Source organism: Rhinoraja longicauda, chromosome 36 (genome assembly GCF_053455715.1).
Source record: "Rhinoraja longicauda isolate Sanriku21f chromosome 36, sRhiLon1.1, whole genome shotgun sequence".
Classification (NCBI taxonomy): Eukaryota; Metazoa; Chordata; class Chondrichthyes; order Rajiformes; family Arhynchobatidae; genus Rhinoraja; species Rhinoraja longicauda.
In genome coordinates, this window is record NC_135988.1 from 3,130,542 (window position 1) to 3,150,254 (window position 19,713).

General features: G+C 42.4%; 1 protein-coding gene across 3 annotated transcripts in view; it reads left to right on the forward strand.

Moving 5' to 3' along the window:
• elmod3 (ELMO/CED-12 domain containing 3) overlaps positions 1–19,713 on the forward strand; it is a 35,424-nt gene that overhangs the window by 4,792 nt on the left and 10,919 nt on the right. The window contains exons 3-9 of one of the 3 annotated variants that reach the window (XM_078428799.1): positions 4,112–4,858; positions 7,859–7,927; positions 10,313–10,390; positions 10,524–10,593; positions 11,816–11,878; positions 14,781–14,804; positions 14,944–15,032. In XM_078428799.1, coding sequence (XP_078284925.1) covers positions 4,817–4,858; positions 7,859–7,927; positions 10,313–10,390; positions 10,524–10,593; positions 11,816–11,878; positions 14,781–14,804; positions 14,944–15,032 — 435 coding nt within the window. In that variant the 5' untranslated portion in view covers positions 4,112–4,816. The remainder of the gene's footprint in view (positions 1–4,111; positions 4,859–7,858; positions 7,928–10,312; positions 10,391–10,523; positions 10,594–11,815; positions 11,879–14,780; positions 14,805–14,943; positions 15,033–19,713) is intronic. The other 2 variants (XM_078428800.1, XM_078428801.1) reach the window with 2 other exon arrangements.

Sequence of the window (19,713 nt, forward strand, 5' to 3'; positions counted from 1 at the left end):
AGTCGGCAACATTACCTGATGGCATCTCACTATGCTGGGAGGCCAAAAAGCTGTGGGCAGATCAAAGAGCATCTTTGACTGAGGTTATTGTCTTTCAGCAGGACTTGATTCTGTCTCCGAGTGTGTCCCAGGAAATAGCCTATAAATCGGAGTGTCTTTTGTCATAGAGATATTCGGAATGAACCACGCCAAGGATCTTTGCATCCTTCTCCAGACGCTCTTTGCAATCCACATGAATTTATGAAGTGGTGGGCAACCGTCTCCTCTCCATAGCAGTCGCCCCGATGGCAGTGTGCATTGTTATAAGGATCTGACTGGGAGGCCCCCTCTCACCTCGGCACTTGGATAGAAAAGAATTAGAGGGCTAGAGACTTACTGCAGCCAGATGGGATCATCGAGATAGGCATCACGTTCGGCATGGGCTAGTTGGGCTGATAGGGCCCATTTCTGTGTTGCACATTTTTATGATTTTACTTTAATAGTTTTTCTGCATTTTATCTTTGTAATTGAGTAGTATGTATGTCAGTTGAGAAGTTAGACTCGTTAATGCACCCGTGTGGCTGGTTGTGGTTATGAGTCTTTTATAGGCTAGTTGATGAGCTCCACAAATTTGGTCTAGATTTGAAGAAGATGGAATCCAATACGGGGTACATTCTGGATTCTGTAAGTGAGGCAAACAGTGCGTGTGAAGAGCAGCTCTTGGTTTATTGATGAGAATTTTAGTTCGAAGCAAACCAAAGGTTTTATTTCCACCTCCCTGACGATTATTCACGTTAAAGTGAAATTTTAATGAGACTCTTGTGGAGTTTATTGTGTGAAGGCAATAACTGCATGTTTCATGAGGTCTACTCTGACTGGACATTTGCTGATTATCAGAGAATAAACAGGTTTTAAGTACAGTTTGATCAAAGATTCGCAATCAGAATAAAATATGGATCTGACAACATTTACAGTACCCTCCATAATGTCTGGGACAAAGACCTATCATTTATTTATTTGCCTCTGTACTCCACAATTTGAGATTTGTAATAGAAACAATCACATGTGGTTAAAGTACACTTTGTCAGATTTTAATAAAGGCCATTTTTATACATTTTGGTTTCACCATGTAAACACTGGTTACAGCAGTGTTTATACATAGTTCTCCCATTTCAGGGCACCATAATGTTTGGGACACAGCAATGTCATGTAAATGAAAGAAGTCATGTTTAGTATTTTGTTGCATATCCTTTGCATGCAATGACTGCTTGAAGTCTGCGATTCATGGTCATCACCAGTTGATGGGTGTCTTCTCTGGTGATGCTCTGCCAGGCCTGTATTGCAGCCATCTTTAGCTTATGCTTCTTTTGGGGACTTTAGTTTTCTCTTCAGCAGAAAAAAGGCATGCTCAATTGGGATCAGATCAGGTGATTGACTTGGCCATTGACCATTTTTTAGCTTTGAAAAACTCCTTTGTTGCTTTAGCAATATGGGATTTGGGATCATTGTCTTGCTGTAGTATGAACTGCCGGCCAATGAGTTTTGAGGCATTTGTTTGAACTTGAGCAGATAGGATGTGTCTCTACACTTCAGAATTCATTTTGCTACTACCATCAGCAGTTGTATCATCAATGAAGATAAGTGAGCCAGTACTTTCAGCAGCCATACATGCCCAGGCCATAACACCCCCACCACCGTGTTTCACAGATGAGGTGGTATGCTTTGGATCTTGGGCAGTTCCTTCTCTCCTCCATACTTTGCTCTTGCCATCACCTGATATAAGTTAATCTTTGTCTCATCTGTCCACAAGACCTTTTTCCAGAACTGTGGTTGCTCTTCTTGGCAAACTGTAACCTGGCCATCCTATTTTTGCATCTAACCAGTGATTTGCATCTTGCAGTGTAGCCTCTGTATTTCTGTTCAGATGTCTTCTGCGGACAGTGGTTATTGACAAGTCCACACCTGACTTCTGAAGAGTGTTTCTGATCTGTCGGACAGGTGTTTGGCGATTTCTCTTTATGAAAGAGAGAATTCTGTCATCAGCTGTGGAGGTCTTCCTTGGCCTGCCAGTCCCTTTGCGATTAGTAAGCTCACCAGTGCTCTCTTTCTTTTTAATGATGTTCCAAACAGTTGATATTGGTAAGCGTAAGGTTTGGCTGATGTTTCTAACAGTTTTATTGTTTCTCAGTCTCATAATGGCTTCTTTGACTTTCATTGACACAACTTTCATCCTCATGTTGATAAACAGCAAAAAGTTTCCAAAGGTGATAGAAAGACTGGTTGCTAAGAGCTCTTTTATACCTGGATTAAGGAGGAAATTAAACACACCTGAGCAATTGCAAACACCTGTGAAGCCATGTGTCCCAAACATTATGGTGCCCTGAAATGGGGGGACTATGTATAAACACAGCTGTAATTTCTACATGGTGAAACCAAAATGTGGAAAAATGGCCTTTATTAAAATCTGACAATGTGCACTTCAACCACATGTGATTTGTTCTATTACAAATCTCAAATTGTGGAGTGCAGAGGCAAATAAATAAAGAATGGGTCTTTGTCCCAAACATTAGGATGGCACAGTGGAGGGCACTGTAGAAAGGAGTTTTGTTTTTGGAAGTGCACACCTGTTCTCTTTGTTTTCTCTTTCAGGTAGTGTGCAACCTGCTGTGTGTTTTCAACAATTTTCTGTTTTGGAGCATGTATTAGCAAAAAGTATGAAAGAAAATTTCAGATAGTACAAATAAAGGTGACACTGCACCGCTTCAGCTTCCTTCTCTTTATTATTCCCCCAAAGCTGTAAGGGATATGAAGAATTCCCAAGTACCCACTATCGACAACTTCTGCTCAAAAAAAATTATAAAATAATAATTTCCTGTCATTACTGCTGACTTTAGAAAAAATATAGATAGTTCCTGAGATTTTTGCCATGAGGCATAGACAAGGTAGATAGTCAGAACCTTTTCCTTTTAGCTTTTAAGGTGAGGGGCAAAATTTAAAGGAGATGCACGGGCACCTTTTTTTCACAGCGCATAATAATGGATGACTGGAAGGGGTGGTGGTGGAAGCTGATATGATAGGGGCATTTAAGAGGCTTTTAGATTGCCACTTGGATATGCAGAGAATAGAGGGACATGGATCATGTGCTGGCAGATAATGTTAGTTTATCTTGGCACGGTACGGTATGGCACGGTAGCGCAGCGGTAGAGTTGCTGCTTTACAGCGAATGCAGCGCCGGAGACTCAGGTTCGATCCTGACTACGGGTGCTGCACTGTAAGGAGTTTGTACGTTCTCCCCGTGACCTGCGTGGGTTTTCTCCGAGATCTTCGGTTTCCTCCCACACTCCAAAGACGTACAGGTATGTAAGTTAATTGGCTGGGTAAATGTAAAAATTGTCCCTAGTGGGTGTAGGATAGTGTTAATGTACGGGGATCGCTGGGCGGCACGGACTCGGAGGGCCGAAAAGGCCTGTTTCCGGCTGTATATATATGATATGATATGATTATGTTTGGCACAGACTTTGTAGGCTGAACGGCCTGTTCCTGTGCTGTACTGCTCTATGTTCTAAAAGGTATCCAGAAGATCTAAGCTGCGTTTTCTGCCCCCGATCCTTGTCCAGTAACCCTGGTTGGGAAGATTGCAGATGCATATATTGTTTGAGGACAGGATCTGAGGTCTGTGACCTGCAAGCACTCACTATGTGCAGTCACTTGTAAAGCGAGATACTGAAATATTGTGCTCCTTGATACACAAGAATGGAATGGAGCAAATAGATAGCGAATAAAAATAACTTTTTGGATAACTCCTTCCTTAACCAAGGAGAAGGAGAGGAACAAAGAGGAATAGGACACAGTGCTGGTGTGACTCAGAGGGTCAGGCAGCATCTTTGGATACGTGACGTCTTGGTTGGGACCTTTCTTGAGACTTGAATCTGAAGAATTCAGAACAGAGTCCGAAGAAGGAACCTAACCCGAAATGTCACCTATCCATGTTCTCCAGAGATGCTGCTTGACCCGCTAAGTTGCTCCAGCACTTTGTGTCCTTTTTTTGTAAGCCAGCTTCTGCAGTTCCTTGTTTCTAATCAAAGATGAATGCTTAAGTTTGTCTTTTAGTTTATGTCGTTATCTTCCACAGATGATTCTGCTTCGATCAAATTTAAACAAGATCTTTGAAGGGATGAATGATTGCTGGAAAATCTTAGCATACTGAGAAGTCCCTCAATCCTTCAATGCAAGAACCCAAGGGACTGCTATCATAACAACTCTACGACCCCAGAACATCATTGAACAAATGTTTGAAGCAGATTTTGCGGTTTGAGAACGGCCTACAAAGAATAGTATTTCTTCACAAAAAAAGCAACACAAATTTCCCTTTGTGCAGCACACATCAAATTAAATGACTGGGTTTTGTAATAAATTCATTGTCAGCTTCCTGTGCTGTATACGAGTTGGCCAGTGCTTATCGTTGCTGCACATACAACAGGAACTCCAGCTGCACCTTCCTTAACTGTACAACCACTGAGGGAACAGGGGGACAGGAATTAATACAGAGCACTACATTATATAAAAAGAATCAGATTGCTTTTGTGTGAGAGACTCGAGACCATTAGACTACAAAGATGTGTAGGTTAATTTCTGCACCAATCCAAACATCAGTTGTTGAAGAGTTCTGGTTTTGTTCTGTGCTGGTACACTTCCACCCTGGAACCAAGGCTCTCTGTTGAGAAGAGTTAAGAGATTCCTGCTTTCAGCCTGCACATAGGGAGCATATGGTTTGAAAACCTACTCGGCATCTCTGAGCAGAAGCAAAAGCCATTGCCATAGGAACCTGCAGAAAACAATGGACGGGGACCAGCTTTGTAGAACTGAGGCGAAGGAGAAGGTATGTGAATCAATGGGAGGGAATTGGACAGACAGCACCTGGCTTGCATCCAGCTCTGCGAACAGTTGCAGAATATTCATGGGAAAAATCACCATTTAATATTTAATGGTGATCTGGAAGCAAACAGGGACAAAGTTACTGTATCCTACTATGTTCCTGCAAAGTACTGGTGTAGTGTGCCACTGTTAGTGTATCTCACAGTCGTAATTCATGTATTCTGAATGTCAGCAAAATCTGTGTTGTGTGTGTATCCATGCACTTAACGTATCAAGGTGTGGGCATATTAAAGGAAAGCATCGGCATATTTGATGATTTGACCTGCATACTAGTCATAGAATCATAAAACTATACAGCATGGAAACAGGCCCTTCGGCCCAATGTCTCATGCTGACCAAGTTGGCATTCTGGGCTGGTCCCATTTGCCTGCATTTCGCCCATATCTCTCTCACCTCTCCTATCCATATATCTGTCTAAATGTCTTTTGAAAGTGGTACATTAATGCATCCGTGTTATTGGTGTATTGTATGTACACTGTTATTGCTGTAATGTGGCAGACTGCCATAGTAATTCGCAAACATATCATTGAGTCAGAAGGTTGGGGAATTAAGTTCCTGCATTGTCAGAGGTGCTATCTTTTAGATGGATTCAAAGTAAAAGCTTTGATTGCCTCTTCAAATCTAGGCAAAATATCCCAATTTCAATGATTGACATGGAACTTTGTGATCACCTGATTACCACTGATCTTTCAGAATGGAGATTTAATTGAGACTAGACCATGTGGACCCATTGGGCCCAAATGTCTCCTGCATTGGTGCAGCACCCTCTCCCCTCCCTCTCCCCTTGCCCCTCCTCCCCCTCACCCCCTCTCCCCTTCTCCTCCCCCCCCCACACCATCCCTCTCAATCCCCTTTTCCTCCCTCCACCCCCTCCCTCGCTAGGAGATAGATTTAAACTTTAAAATGTGAATAACAAAAAATATAAACACTGATTTCAATGAAACTTCTTCCATTAGCACCAAAGGGATGACAGTGAGTAAGGTGGGCCTAAAATTGTCGCGCTTTCGTGTACCGTTTTGGCTGTAGTTCAGGAACAAACGAGAGTTTTAGTATATAGATATATATACTGACAGCGGAACGATAAAATTCTTTCTTGCAGAGCGTAAAAGGCTTGTAAACATAATACTCATAGATATATAATAAACAAAAATTCAACAAATTAATAACTGATACTCATGCAAAATGTCCAAAGTCCTTAGTGCAACCAAAGGCAGTCCATAGGTTAGTCTGGTATCGTGTTCAAGACCTTCATGGTTTTCAGACTCCTATACCTTCTTTCCAATGATAGGAGTGAAATGAGAGCATGGCCGGGGTGGTGTAAGTCCCTGATGATGCTGGCTGCCTTTTTGAGGCAGAACCTCCCGTAGATCCCTTTGATGGTGGGGAGGTCAGTAGCTGTGATGGACCAGGCAATGTTCACCACTTTTTGTAATCTCCTTTGTTCCTGAGTGTTTGAGTTGCTGAACCAGGCTATGATGCAATCGGTCAAAATGCATTCTACCGTACAACCTATAAAAGTTCAAGAGATTATTCATTGATATACCAAATCAGGCTATCTCATTCCTCTTGGTGGGATCTTGTGACTTTCATCTCAGTTGCTGTGTTTTCCTACCGTATAACATTGATTACATTGCAAAACTTTTCATTTCTAAAATGCTTGGAACATTCTGCTATGGCATAGAAAACTATGGCCGTGTCTTGGAAATTGGGATCAATATAGATGCATACTTGATGGCTAGCATTGACAAGGTGTTTCCATGCTGTAGGACTCCAAATACAAAATCATTTTGTGTCACAACTTTCCACACTATTTCTATATCCCATGCTGTCGTTGTCTCTTACCTGGTGGTGATATCCTTTGCTCCATCTCTTGCCCTGCCCACCTTCTCCGCTACCTACACTGACTTGTTTTCTCTCTTTCTTAGATCTGATGAAGGGGGTCAGACTTGAACTGTTTCTTATTGATGCTGTCTGACCTGAGTTTTAACAGCATTTTCAGTTTTTGGTGCGATATCCTGTACTGCTGCTGTATTCTCATTGTATCCTGCACAGTTAAAGTTTATCATTCTTTCATTGCACAACAGATTTCCTGGGTTGTTGTTACCCTCATTTATGTAATCTCATATTCTCCTGCCAAGTCTCATTCTGCTTCCATATATCTTTCTCTTAAAAGTGTTTCATACTGTAAACATTTCACATACTGTTAAATACCTTTTTTAGTTGAAAAATAAACTTTATTCAGAATTTAAAAATTACAAACTAAAAACTATAAAAACTCTTCATAAATTCTCAGTGTCTACACATTCAATAGTGTCATATTCAGCAGTGTTCGCGTCTGTATTTACACAATACACCCTTGCCACTCATGGCCCCGTGAGGTGATATCCCTCCCTTGTTGGAGGGATGTCCCGACTGCCCCTCAATGTCCAGCAGAAGGACCCTTGACTGAGAACCTCCCCTACACAGGCTTTGCTTTGGCTGCACCAAGCTTCAGCACCTATTCCTGCAGTCTGGAATGGGCCAGGTGGCAACATTCCCTGACTAACATCTCACTATGCTGGAACACCAGCACATTTTGGACTGACCAAAGAGTGTCTTTCTTGATGATCTTCCAGCAGCATTTAATTGTTACATATCTTGTAATAACTGAAGTGGCTACCACTTTTCTCTTTTCCCACATCATCCATAATTTATCTATCTAGCACTGCTGTACTGTGAGATCAGGATTTGAAATGAGAGCTATTTCAGTCTTAGCATTAAGTCATACAGGTTTCTGCACGTGTTGGGGCTGTTTATACAGAGCATGTGCATATGATTTCAGCATGAGACCGTGCACCCAACTGCGTTGTGCAATATACATGAGATTTAATTAAATAAACTTCGCAAGGGGAGATATTAGTCATGCCTATTTAAATGTGCAAATAACTCTCTTTGTATTCTGCAGGTGTTGAACTTTCCTGGTATTGGGAATTGTGCTCCAGGCTCTCTTCAAGAACAACACAGTTACAAAAATGTACGTTTATGCTGTCGCCCTTTGTGATGTTGCTGTGAGTTGTGGGGAGCATTGTCCCACATTCAACTAAGATGGGAAGTAGGCCTCAATAGAGAGTAAGAGACGCAAGTGCAATAGAACATTGGTAATATCTGAGGAAGGTCTCGATCCAAAAATCACATACCCACGTTCTAGGAGGTGCTACCTGACTGGCTGAGTTACTCCAGCACTTTGAGTTTTAAACCAGCATCTGCAGTTCTTTGTTCCTGCAACAGAATATTATGGTTTTTGACTTCTCTGACCCTGAATCCAGCAAAGAAAGGAATTTGTTATGTGGGGACAGAATATCATATCATATATATACAGCCGGAAACAGGCCTTTTCGGCCCACCAAGTCCGTGCCGCCCAGCGATCCCCGTAACATTAACACTATCCTACACCCACTAGGGACAATTTTTACATTTACCCAGCCAATTAACCTACATACCTGTACGTCTTTGGAGTGTGGGAGGAAACCGAAGATCTCGGAGAAAACCCACGCAGGTCACGGGGAGAACGTACAAACTCCTTACAGTGCAGCACCCGTAGTCAGGATCGAACTTGAGTCTCCAGCGCTGCATTTGCTGTAAAGCAGCAACTCTACCACTGCGCTACCGTGCCGCCCATAAGAATAAGAATTTTTCTGATGCTGATGCTTTTGCTAAGTGTGGCTTTTTGCTATGAACTTTTAATTTCATTTATCATCCCTATAATTGATCTGATTCTATAGTTCAGATTTATATAATGATATATAAATCTAATTATATAGGTTATATATACCTATTACAGTTATGAAGGTCTGAGTTTACAGAAATCTCCTGGTTTGAATGTTAAGGGACGGTTGAAAACTAGTATTATTTACTAAGATATTTAGTAACTGGGAAATGTGCAGAACAGATCTACATGCATAATAGCAGGAAAAACTTAAAGGACTTGGGATTCTGTTCTCAAGAAAAGGGAAGAGGGTGACCTGAAAGAATTTTCATAAAATTATGTTCGATTGATTTATCCAGGTTAGTTCCAAAGGGAGGAGTTCAAATTTTACATCAATCCAACAAAGAATGTGGGAAAATTCCCTTCACCGAGATAGTTGTGGGAATGTGAAACCTGATGCACACCCAGCTTGATGTGCATATAGAGAATCTAAATAAGTACAGTGGTGCAGCTGGCAGAGCTGTTGCCTCACAGCGCCAGAGACCTGGGATCAGTCTTTGTGGAGTTTGCATGTTTTCCCTATGACTGTGTGGGTTTCCTCCGGGTGCTACGGATTCCTCCCACATCCCAAACCCGTTCGGGTTTGTAGGTTAATGGCTCTGTAGAAATTACCCCTAATGTATTGGGAACGGATGTAAAATTGGGATAAAATGGAACTAATGTGAACGGGTGATCGATGGTTAGCATTGACTCGGTAGGCCGAAGGGCCTGTTTCCATGCTGTATTTCCAGAACAAATGTGAGGGAGAAAGCCATTGAAATTATTTGGTGGAGATTCCAGGAGCTTCAGATGTCGGAATCTTGAGCAAAACACAAAGTGCTGGAAGAACTCAGCAGGTCAGGCAATATCTTTGGAGGGAATGTTCAAACTGATTTGGGCTAAATAAAGGTGAATGTGTTGACGTGGAGGGTGAACACGATAACAGAAGAGTTTGGGCTGAATAACCTACTTCTGTGCTGTAAATTTTATGTAAGATGCCACAATATTTTCATTGTTTTCCTGCTTGATTCTAAAGTTTCTGACAGATTTATCACACTACTAAGCATTCCAGTAAATGGTCTCAAATTTACAGAGTTCTCATTTCAATAAATACATACCTAAATTTAAAAAAAGTTGGTTAATCTCTACCTGGGCTGTCTATCAGCTCAACAAGAAGCCCGTTAGCTTTGAGAAGCCTGCAGATGGACGGTGGGAGTTGTTGCATGTCCGTTACCACTACCCTTAAGATCCAAAGATTTAAGTTCATCAGGACCCAGGGAATTGTTTGCCTGCAGCTCCAACTGATTGGGCGACATAAATTCTAATCCTAATGAAGTGGAGTTCTTTCTCATTGCTTTCTGCAAAAGGAAAGCAGTTAATATTTAACTCTCTCATAGTACGAGATTACAGCAGTATTTCATTCATTCACAGTTAAATATGGGAGAAGTTGAGAGCATCTGCAAGTGCATGATATCCTTGTTTAAAAAAAACCATAAAGTGCTGGAGTAACTCAGTGGGTCAGGCAGAATCCCTGGAGAACATGCATAGGCTAATATGGATAGCTCCAGAGATGCTGTCTGGTCCGCTGAGTTAAGCCATCATTTTGTGTGTTTTTGGTAAACCTGCGTCCGCAGTTCCTTGTGTCTACATATCCGTTCTTGTGCTGTCTTTCAGGGTTTGTTGGGTTTGTGTCTGCGCCCACAGGTGACGGACGATGCATGCAATGGGAAAACAATGCTGAAATCTATACCAGTGAGTAGTAAGAGTTTTGCAGAATTAACTTCTAGACTGAAACTGAGTCTTGGGATACCTGTCGCATTTCTATTATAGCCATTGGAGTTGTTTGAGATGTTTCGGTTTATAATCATTGTTGGTTTCTTTCCAGATTTCTACTTTGAAACACAATGGGCTTCTACAATCTCTTACAGCTGGAGGGGGTGAACGAATACATGAAGGTAAGTACAGTCGATGCAGTCGATTCCTGAAGATTAACTTTATCACACAAACTGCACACAAACTGCACGCCCCTCAACTGCTAAAGTAAGTTACATTCATCCAGCATGAGCTGGGGAAAGATGTTTTGTTCGTGCTGGAATGGAAGCAAGCTAGTCGCAGTACAGGTAGTGAATTGAGTGAGAAGGTTATGTTGCTGAATTTGACAAATTAGGTGACAATGAAAGAAAGAGCTTGTACATGCTGTGGAAATTTGCAGATGATACTAAGCTGGGGGGTAGTGTGAATTGTGAGGAAGATGCAATAAGGCTGCAGGGTGACTCGGACAGGTTGTGTGAGTGGGCGGATACATGGCAGATGCAGTTTAATGTAGATAAGTGTGAGGTTATTCACTTTGGAAGTAAGAATAGAAAGGCAGATTATTATCTGAATGGTGTCAAGTTAGGAAGAGGGGATGTTCAACGAGATCTGGGTGTCCTAGTGCATCAGTCACTGAAAGGAAGCATGCAGGTACAGCAGGCAGTGAAGAAAGCCAATGGAATGTTGGCCTTCATAACAAGAGGAGTTGAGTATAGGAGCAAAGAGGTCCTTCTGCAGTTGTACCGGGCCCTGGTGAGACCGCACCTGGAGTACTGTGTGCAGTTTTGGTCTCCAAATTTGAGGAAGGACATTCTTGCTATTGAGGGCATGCAGCGTAGGTTCACTAGGTTAATTCCCGGAATGGCGGGACTGTCGTATGTTGAAAGGCTGGAGCAATTAGGCTTGTATACACTGGAATTTAGAAGGATGAGGGGGGATCTTATTGAAACATATAAGATAATTAGGGGATTGGACACATTAGAGGCAGGAAACATGTTCCCAATGTTGGGGGAGTCCAGAACAAGGGGCCACAGTTTAAGAATAAGGGGTAGGCCATTTAGAACGGAGATGAGGAAGAACTTTTTCAGTCAGAGAGTGGTGAAGGTGTGGAATTCTCTGCCTCAGAAGGCAGTGGAGGCCAGTTCGTTGGATGCTTTCAAGAGAGAGCTGGATAGAGCTCTTAAGGATAGCGGAGTGAGGGGGTATGGGAAGAAGGCAGGAACGGGGTACTGATTGAGAGTGATCAGCCATGATCGCATTGAATGGCGGTGCTGGCTCGAAGGGCTGAATGGCCTACTCCTGCACCTATTGTCTATTGTCTATTGAAACCTTCTAACCTTGACTCTTGTTGTTTTTGTCTCGCAGAGGTGACTCTGAATGTGTTGCAGGCAGAGGCAGAATGGGAAGCTTTGGAAACAGCACAAAGAGGTGAGACACCACCTTCTTCAGACTGCTCGTGTCTTCAGTCAGAATGGTAGCTGGCCACATTACATGTCTGTCCGCATCGCTACAGTCTCCAATTGATAGAATGTATCTCTTAACTTTAAATGTTTGTGTAACATAAAACAGTGCAACACAGGATAGGCTTTATGGCAGTGCTAAACATGTTGCCAAGTTAACCCAATCTCCTCTGCCTGCAGGTGATCTATATCCCCCCATTCCCTGCATATCCATGGACCTATTTAAAAGTCTCTTAAATGGTACTATCGTATCTGCTCCCACCACCACCCATGGCAGCGTGCTCCAGGCAAGCACCACTGTCTGTGTAAATAAAACTTGTTGCAGATGTCTCCTTTAAACTTTCTCTCTGTGACCGTAAAGCTGTGCCCTCTAGTCTTTGGCATTTCCATCCTGGGTAAAGTGTTGTGACTGCCTCTCATAATTTTATATACTTCTGTCAGGTCTCCCCCTCAACCTACGGTGCTCCAAAGAATACAATCTAAATTTGTCCAACCTCTCCTTGTAAGGTAGTACCCTCTAATTCAGACAACATTCTAGTAAACCTCTTCTATACCATCTCCAAATCTTTCCTGTATTGGGGTGACCAGAACTGCATACATTACTCCAAACACAGCCAAACCACATTTTTATAAAGCTGCAACATAACTTAATGACTCTTATATTCAATGTTTAAATGAAAAAATAACCCTCTCCTGTTTTGATCCCAGAGCTTGCAATATATTGATTTTATTTAAATTAAAGAACTTTAAATAATTACAAAAGCAGTTCATAGTTGTGAGCTCAGAAGTCACAAAATGATGGATGTGATAGAAAATCATCATGTCTCTCCATAAATTCTGACACAAAAAGAAAGATAAGAAAAGGAACGTTGACTTTGTAACCTTGCATGAACAGGGTGGATTCAACTGTTCAGATTCAGTCAAGATCCTTGTCACACTTAAGCAGAAACAAGTGATTCAGTCATACCTCCTGGTCATTTCCACTCTTTTTGTAAATGGGAAACGTTTTGTATTGTGGGGTTTGTTGTGGGGAAAGTAAGGCAGACGGGTAGGGTCAGTCTATGAATTATTTGTCAGCGCACAGGAAGTTCTTGGCAGAGACCACCTCTTTCATTGACTGAAACTTTACTCATTAACAGAACCTTTTGTTTTATTTACTGTTTAGCTGTGCCCAGCTACCACATTCTCATGTGGTTGTTGGGCATTGAAGTTATTTCTTCACAGTAGACTGATTCTAAGAATTACTCAACATTTCCTTCAGTGAAACACAACATCATATTTTGTATTTGGATGTGCATTTCATTCCTGCCAAGTCAAATAAGTGTCCATGGAGTGGATATTTCATTTGTTCTTGAAACATTTTGTAATAGAAATATAATGTTCAGAGAGTGTTTTTGTGTTTTGCTGAAGGTTCCAGCATCTGCAGTATCTCGTGTCTCCATTTGTGAAATCTCCTCGGAGATTTACAAGTGTTGTCAGGACTCAAGGGCCTGAGCTATAAGGGGAGGTTGGGCAGGCTAGAACTTTTTGTTTTGGAGTGCAGGAGGATAAGGTGTGTAAAATCATGAGGGAAATAGAGGTGTGTAAAACCATGAGGGGAATAGATAAGGTGAATGCAAAGACCTTTACCCAGAGTAAGGGGATCAAGAACCCCAGGACATAGGTTTAAGGTGAGAAGGGAAGATTTAATAAGAACCTGAGGGGATACTTTTTTTCTCACAGTTGGTTATATGGAACAAACTGCTGGTGCAGGTAATTGAGGTAGTAAAACAACTTTTGAAAGGCACATGAACAGGAAAGGTTAAGAGGGATATGGGTCAAACAGGGACAAATAGGACTAGCGCAGATGGAGCATCTTGGTCAGCATGGACAAGTTGAGCCGAAGGGTTGTAGTTCTTTCTGCCCACGTCCTGCAGGAAGCGGGTTGACGGGTGGTCTACATTTCCCAGGAGGCAGCGGCAGCCACATCTCCACGGAACAGCGCTTAGAGACTCCGACAGGATGGCGCTGGGGACAGGAAGCACGGCAATGCGAATTTCAAAACAACCTCGACCTGCGTTTCAAATACAGTGTAGAACTGCTGATACTGGTTTAAACCAAAGATAGACACAAAATGCTGGAGTAACTCAGGGGGACAGGCAGCATCTCTAGAGGAATGGGTGATGTTTCGGGTTGAGATCCTTCTTCAGACTGACTCCAGCTCTGTTCTAAAGATTCCAGCACCTGCGGTTTCATATGTCTTCATTTCTTTTTAATGCAACAAAAACATTGACTCTGGACTATATTTGTGTACAGCCACTTAATTCAAAGATTAGATAATTTCATATGATTAGAAATAAACAGAATTTGTGTACTTATCTGAAATATTGGAACAATTTTCCATTTTGCCTCTGGAGACATTAAGAAGTACAATGAGGCCAATTTTACAATATCACAGCTGGCAGAGCAGCTGCCTCATTGCACCAGAGACCCGAGTTTGATCCTCACCGCAGGAGCTGTCTGTGTGGAGTTTGCACTAGCACTAGCACCGGAGCACCTGGAGAAAACCAACAAGGTCACTGGGAGAATTCCCAGTGACCTTCTTGGTTTTCTCCAGGTGCTCCGGTTTCCTCCCACACCCAAAAGACATGCAGGTTTTTTAGGTTAATTGGGTTCTGAAAAATTGCCTTGAATCTGTCGCGAGTGGATGGGAAAGTGGAATAACAAACAACTAGTGTGAATGATGGTTGGCATGGACTCGGCGAGCCGTAGGCCCTGTTTCCATCCTGTATCTAAACTAAGACTGTGGGGAAATAGTCCAGTCAGCTCAGGAATGGTTGGGCCATTGCAGTATACCGTTACTGGCTGAGTGACTTTTATTTTGATTTCAGAATTACCATTGGAGGAACGGGAAGGTAAGATTTTACTTGCGAAGATGCATGCTGTATTTCAATAGATTAATGAGATTCAATATTAAGAGTAACTAAACGTAGAGTTTTATTTTTGTTTTGTATGAGGCATCATCCTGTATGACACATTCTGTGTCCGTTGTAGGTCCGACTGACGCCACAGGATGCACTCTGCTCATCTCCTTTAACGAAGCTCTTCAGCATTTTCAAACAGCGGATCTCTATGAGTACAGGGTAGGCACAAAGAGAAAGAAGGAAACTGCATGCTCTGTCATCATTCTTTCATTTGATGTTTTGCTTATTTGAGAAAATTGCTTCTGTGTGCCGCCTTATATGCTGCGTTTCTTACATTATAATATGCCTCTGGTGGATTCTATCATGTAAATTATGTGGCTATTATATGCCTTATCATCTATTGTGCAGTGATAGAGCTGCTGCCTCTTTGCGCCAGAGACCCGGGTTCAATCTAGACTTAATCTAGGCAATACGGGGAGAAAAGATGAGGTACGAAGGTAAGCTAGCCAATAATATAAAGGAGGATAGTAAAAGCTTCTTTAGGTAAGTGAAGAGGAAAAAAATAGTTAAGGCAAATGTGGGTCCCTTGAAGACAGAAGCAGAGGAATTTATTATGGGGAACAAGGAAATGGCAGATGAATTGAACCGGTACTTTGGATCTGTCTTCACTAAGGAAGATACAAACAATCTCCCAGATGTTTTAGTGGCCAGAGATCCTAGGGTGACGGAGGAACTGAAGGAAATTCACATTAGGCAGGAAATGGTGTTGGGTAGACTGATGGGACTGAAGGCTGATAAATCCCCAGGGCCTGATGGTCTGCATCCCAGGGTATCATATCATATCATATCATATACATACAGCCGGAAACAGGCCTTTTCGGCCCTCCAAGTCCGTGCCGCCCAGTGATCCCCGTACATTAACACTATCCTACACCCACTAGGGACAATTTTTACATTTACCCAGCCAATTAACCTACATACCTGTACGTCTTTGGAGTGTGGGAGGAAACCGAAGATCTCGGAGTAAACCCACGCAGGTCACGGGGAGAACGTACAAACTCCTTACAGTGCAGCACCCGTAGTCAGGATCGAACCTGAGTCTCCGGCGCTGCATTCGCTGTAAAGCAGCAACTCTACCGCTGCGCTACCGTGCCGCCCACGGTACTTAAGGAGGTGGCTCTAGAAATCATGGATGCATTGGTGATCATTTTCCAATGGTCTATAGATTCAGGATCAGTTCCTGTGGGTTGGAGGGTAGCTAATGTTATCCCACTTTTTAAGAAAGGAGGGAGAGAGAAAACAGGAAATTATAGACCAGTTAGTCTGACATCAGTGGTGGGGAAGATGCTGGAGTCAATTATAAAAGACAAAATTGCGAAGCATTTGGATAACAGTGACAGGATCGTTCCGAGTCAGCATGGATTTACGAAGGGGAAATCATGCTTGACTAATCTTCTGGAATTTTTTGAGGATGGAACTAGGAAAATGGATAGGGGAGAGCCAGTGAATGGAGTGGACTTTGACTTTCAGAAATCCTTCAACAAGGTCCCACATAGGAGATTAGTGGGCAAAATTAGAGCACATGGTATTAGGGGTAGGGTACTGACATGGATAGAAAATTGGTTGGCAGACAGAAAGCAAAGAGTGGGGATAATTGGGTCCCTTTCAGAATGGCAGGCAGTGACTAGTGGGGTACCGCAAGGCTCGGTGCTGGGACCGCAGCTATTTACAATATACATTAATGACTTGGATGAAGGGATTAAAAGTACCATTAGCAAATTTGTAGATGACACAAAGCTGGGTGGCAGTGTGAACTGTGAGGAAGATGCTATGAGGTTGCAGGGTGACTTGGACAGGTTGTGTGAGTGGGCAGATGCATGGCAGATGCAGTTTAATGTGGATAAATGTGAGGTTATCCACTTTGGTGGTAAGAATAGGAAGACAGATTATTATCTGAATGGTGTCAAGTTAGGAAAAGGACGTACAACGAGATCTGGGTGTCCTAGTGCATCAGTCACTGAAAGGAAGCATGCAGGTACAGCAGGCAGTGAAGAAAGCCAATGGAATGTTGGCCTTCATAACAAGAGGAGTTGAGTATAGGAGCAACGTGGTCCTTCTGCAGTTGTACAGGGCCGCACCTGGAGTTGTACAGGGCCGCACTAGTGAACCGCACCTGGAGTACTGTGTGCAGTTTTGGTCTCCAAATTTGTGGAAGGATATTCTTGCTATTGAGGGCGTGCAGCGTAGGTTCACTAGGTTAATTCCCGGAATGCCAGGACTGTCTTATGTTGAAAGGCTGGAGCGACTAGGCTTGTATACACTGGAATTTAGAAGGATGAGAAGAGATCTTATTGAAACATATAAGATTATTAAGGGATTGGACATGTTAGAGGCAGGAAAAATATTCCCAATGTTGGGGGAGTCCAGAACCAGGGGCCACAGTTTAAGAATAAGGGGTAGGCCATTTAGAACAGAGGTGAGGAAAAACTTTTTCAGTTAGAGAGTTGTAAATCTGTGGAATTCTCTGCCTCAGAAGGTAGTGGAGGCCAATTCTCTGGATGCTTTCAGGAGAGAGCTAGATAGAGCTCTTAAGGATAGCGGAGTCAGGGGGTATGGGGAGAAGGCAGGAACGGGGTACTGATTGTGGATGATCAGCCATGATCACATTGAATGGTGGTACTGGCTCCTGCACCTATTGTCTATTGTCAATTCAGGTGTTGTCTCTGTGGAGTTTGCGCGTTTTCATTGTGACCGCGTGGGTTTCCTCCCACATCCCATAAACATGCAAGTCTCTAGGTAAATTGACCTGTGTAAAATTGCCCCTCGTGTGTAGCCAATGGAAGCACAAGTGGGATAACATAGAACTAGTATGAACATGTGATCGATGTTCGGCATTGACTCAGTGGGCCAAACGGCCTGTTTCCATGCTGTATCTCCAAAACTAAAAGCCAAAATCCATGAAATTATGCAAGATTCTGTTGTGAGATTATTGCTGTTTGCAGTTCTCTGGTGTTACAACAGTTGGAACTAAGTGACGTGTAAAGAAAGTTGTATTTATGTACACCTTTTAAGACATAATTCTGCTTTGGTGTGCTTCATGACCAATCATTTAAAGATAGTTACTGGAACGTTTTTTGAGGAAGTGTGCTGGCCAATTGCTCCCACAAGCCACAATATGATAATCTGTGTTAAGGAGTATAAGAAGATAACTGCAGATGCTGGTACAAATCGAAGGTATTTATTCACAAAATGCTGGAGTAACTCAGCAGGTCAGGCAGCATCTCGGGAGAGAAGGAATGGGTGACGTTTTGGGTCGAGACCCTTCTTCAGACTGATGTTGGTTGAGGCTTGACATCACTGGATGCATACAGTTTATTATATTTATTGAGGGAGATAAATAACTAGGAGACTTGGTGAACATCTCAGTTTATTTTCCAGTTGGACCTTGCGATCTCACGCTCCCAGCTAAGGGTAAAGAGGAGACACAAGCAACTGCAAATGCTTGTTTATACAAAAAAGAAACAAAGTGCTGGTGTAACTCAGCGGGTCAGGCAGCATCGCTGGAGAACATAGATTGGAGACTACCCAAAAAGTCACATTGCCATGTTCTCCAGAGATGCTGTGAGACCCGCTGCGTTACTCCAGCACTTTGTGTCCCTTTGCTTAAAGGGAAAAGAGGGCTTCAGTTTAATATCTCATTAACAAAGCAATACTCTGACAGTGCAGCATTCTGTCACTACTGCTCTGAATTGTTGGGGTAGATGTTCCTGTTGTTGGTAAATTAAAAAAACACAAAGTACTAGAGTAACTTAGCGGGTCAGGCATCATCTCTGGAGCATATGGATAGCCAACGTTTTAGGTTGGGACCCGTTGGTAATGTTCAAAAGACAATGAGCAAGTTGCCAAGAAACATGAGATGAATTTTGATGTTAGTAAATTTGGATAGAATTCAAATAAACTGCAGAGGTGTCTTGATGTCTTGAAGAGGCGTCGTAAGAAGTCTGCTGCAAGGATTTATTAACAATATGAACTGGCTGGCAGATAAACTAAATGATATATTGAAAGTGTAAGATAAGTTAAGGAGCTATTTTTTAATGAGAATAAAAGTAGAAAAATCACCAGATGTTGATAGTGAAACCAGATACTGGAGGAGACCCAGGAGAAAAATGTTCAGCCTTGCATCATGATTTGCTCAAAATCTATGGACAGTGTTTTAATTGTGCCAAAAGATTATAGATAGCAAATATTATGCTGCCTTGAAAGGTTGAGACACAAGAAACTGAAGATGCTGGAATTTTGAGCAAAAACCAAACTGCTTGAGGAACCTAGCAGGTCAGCAGTATCTGTGAAGAGAAATAGACAGGTGATGTTTTGGGAAGGGTTCTGACCTGAAATAACGTAGGTCCATTCCCTCCACAGATGCTGCCTGACCTTTTAAGTACCTCTAACACTTTGTTTTTGTCCCCATGAGAAGTTGCTTGGTGTGGATATATCAGTGATAATTTTTTCTAAGCTCCAGTTTCAAAATTTGAGCATTGCAGAATGGAAGTGGTCGTCTGGGTTTATGGATGATAGCCACTGACATAGGATATGAAGGTTTGCCGCCCATTCCAAATTGAGCAATTGCAATCTCATAAAGAAATGATTGTTTTAGTGCTGTGAGGAGGGATGCAGGGAATGTAGCAGGGGATCTAGCAGGACCTGCAGAGTTCATTCGAGGAAAAATGTGGAATGCTGAGAAATTGGGATAATAAAAGCAAGCAGCATCAGCACAGACATGATCAGGCAAATTGGCTGCCTCTTGTAATTTTTATAAATATGGCTAAGACGTTGTATCGAGCAGACTTTGTACTGAATTCACACAAAGCGACATCCAATTTTTCCCAGGATGGATATATTG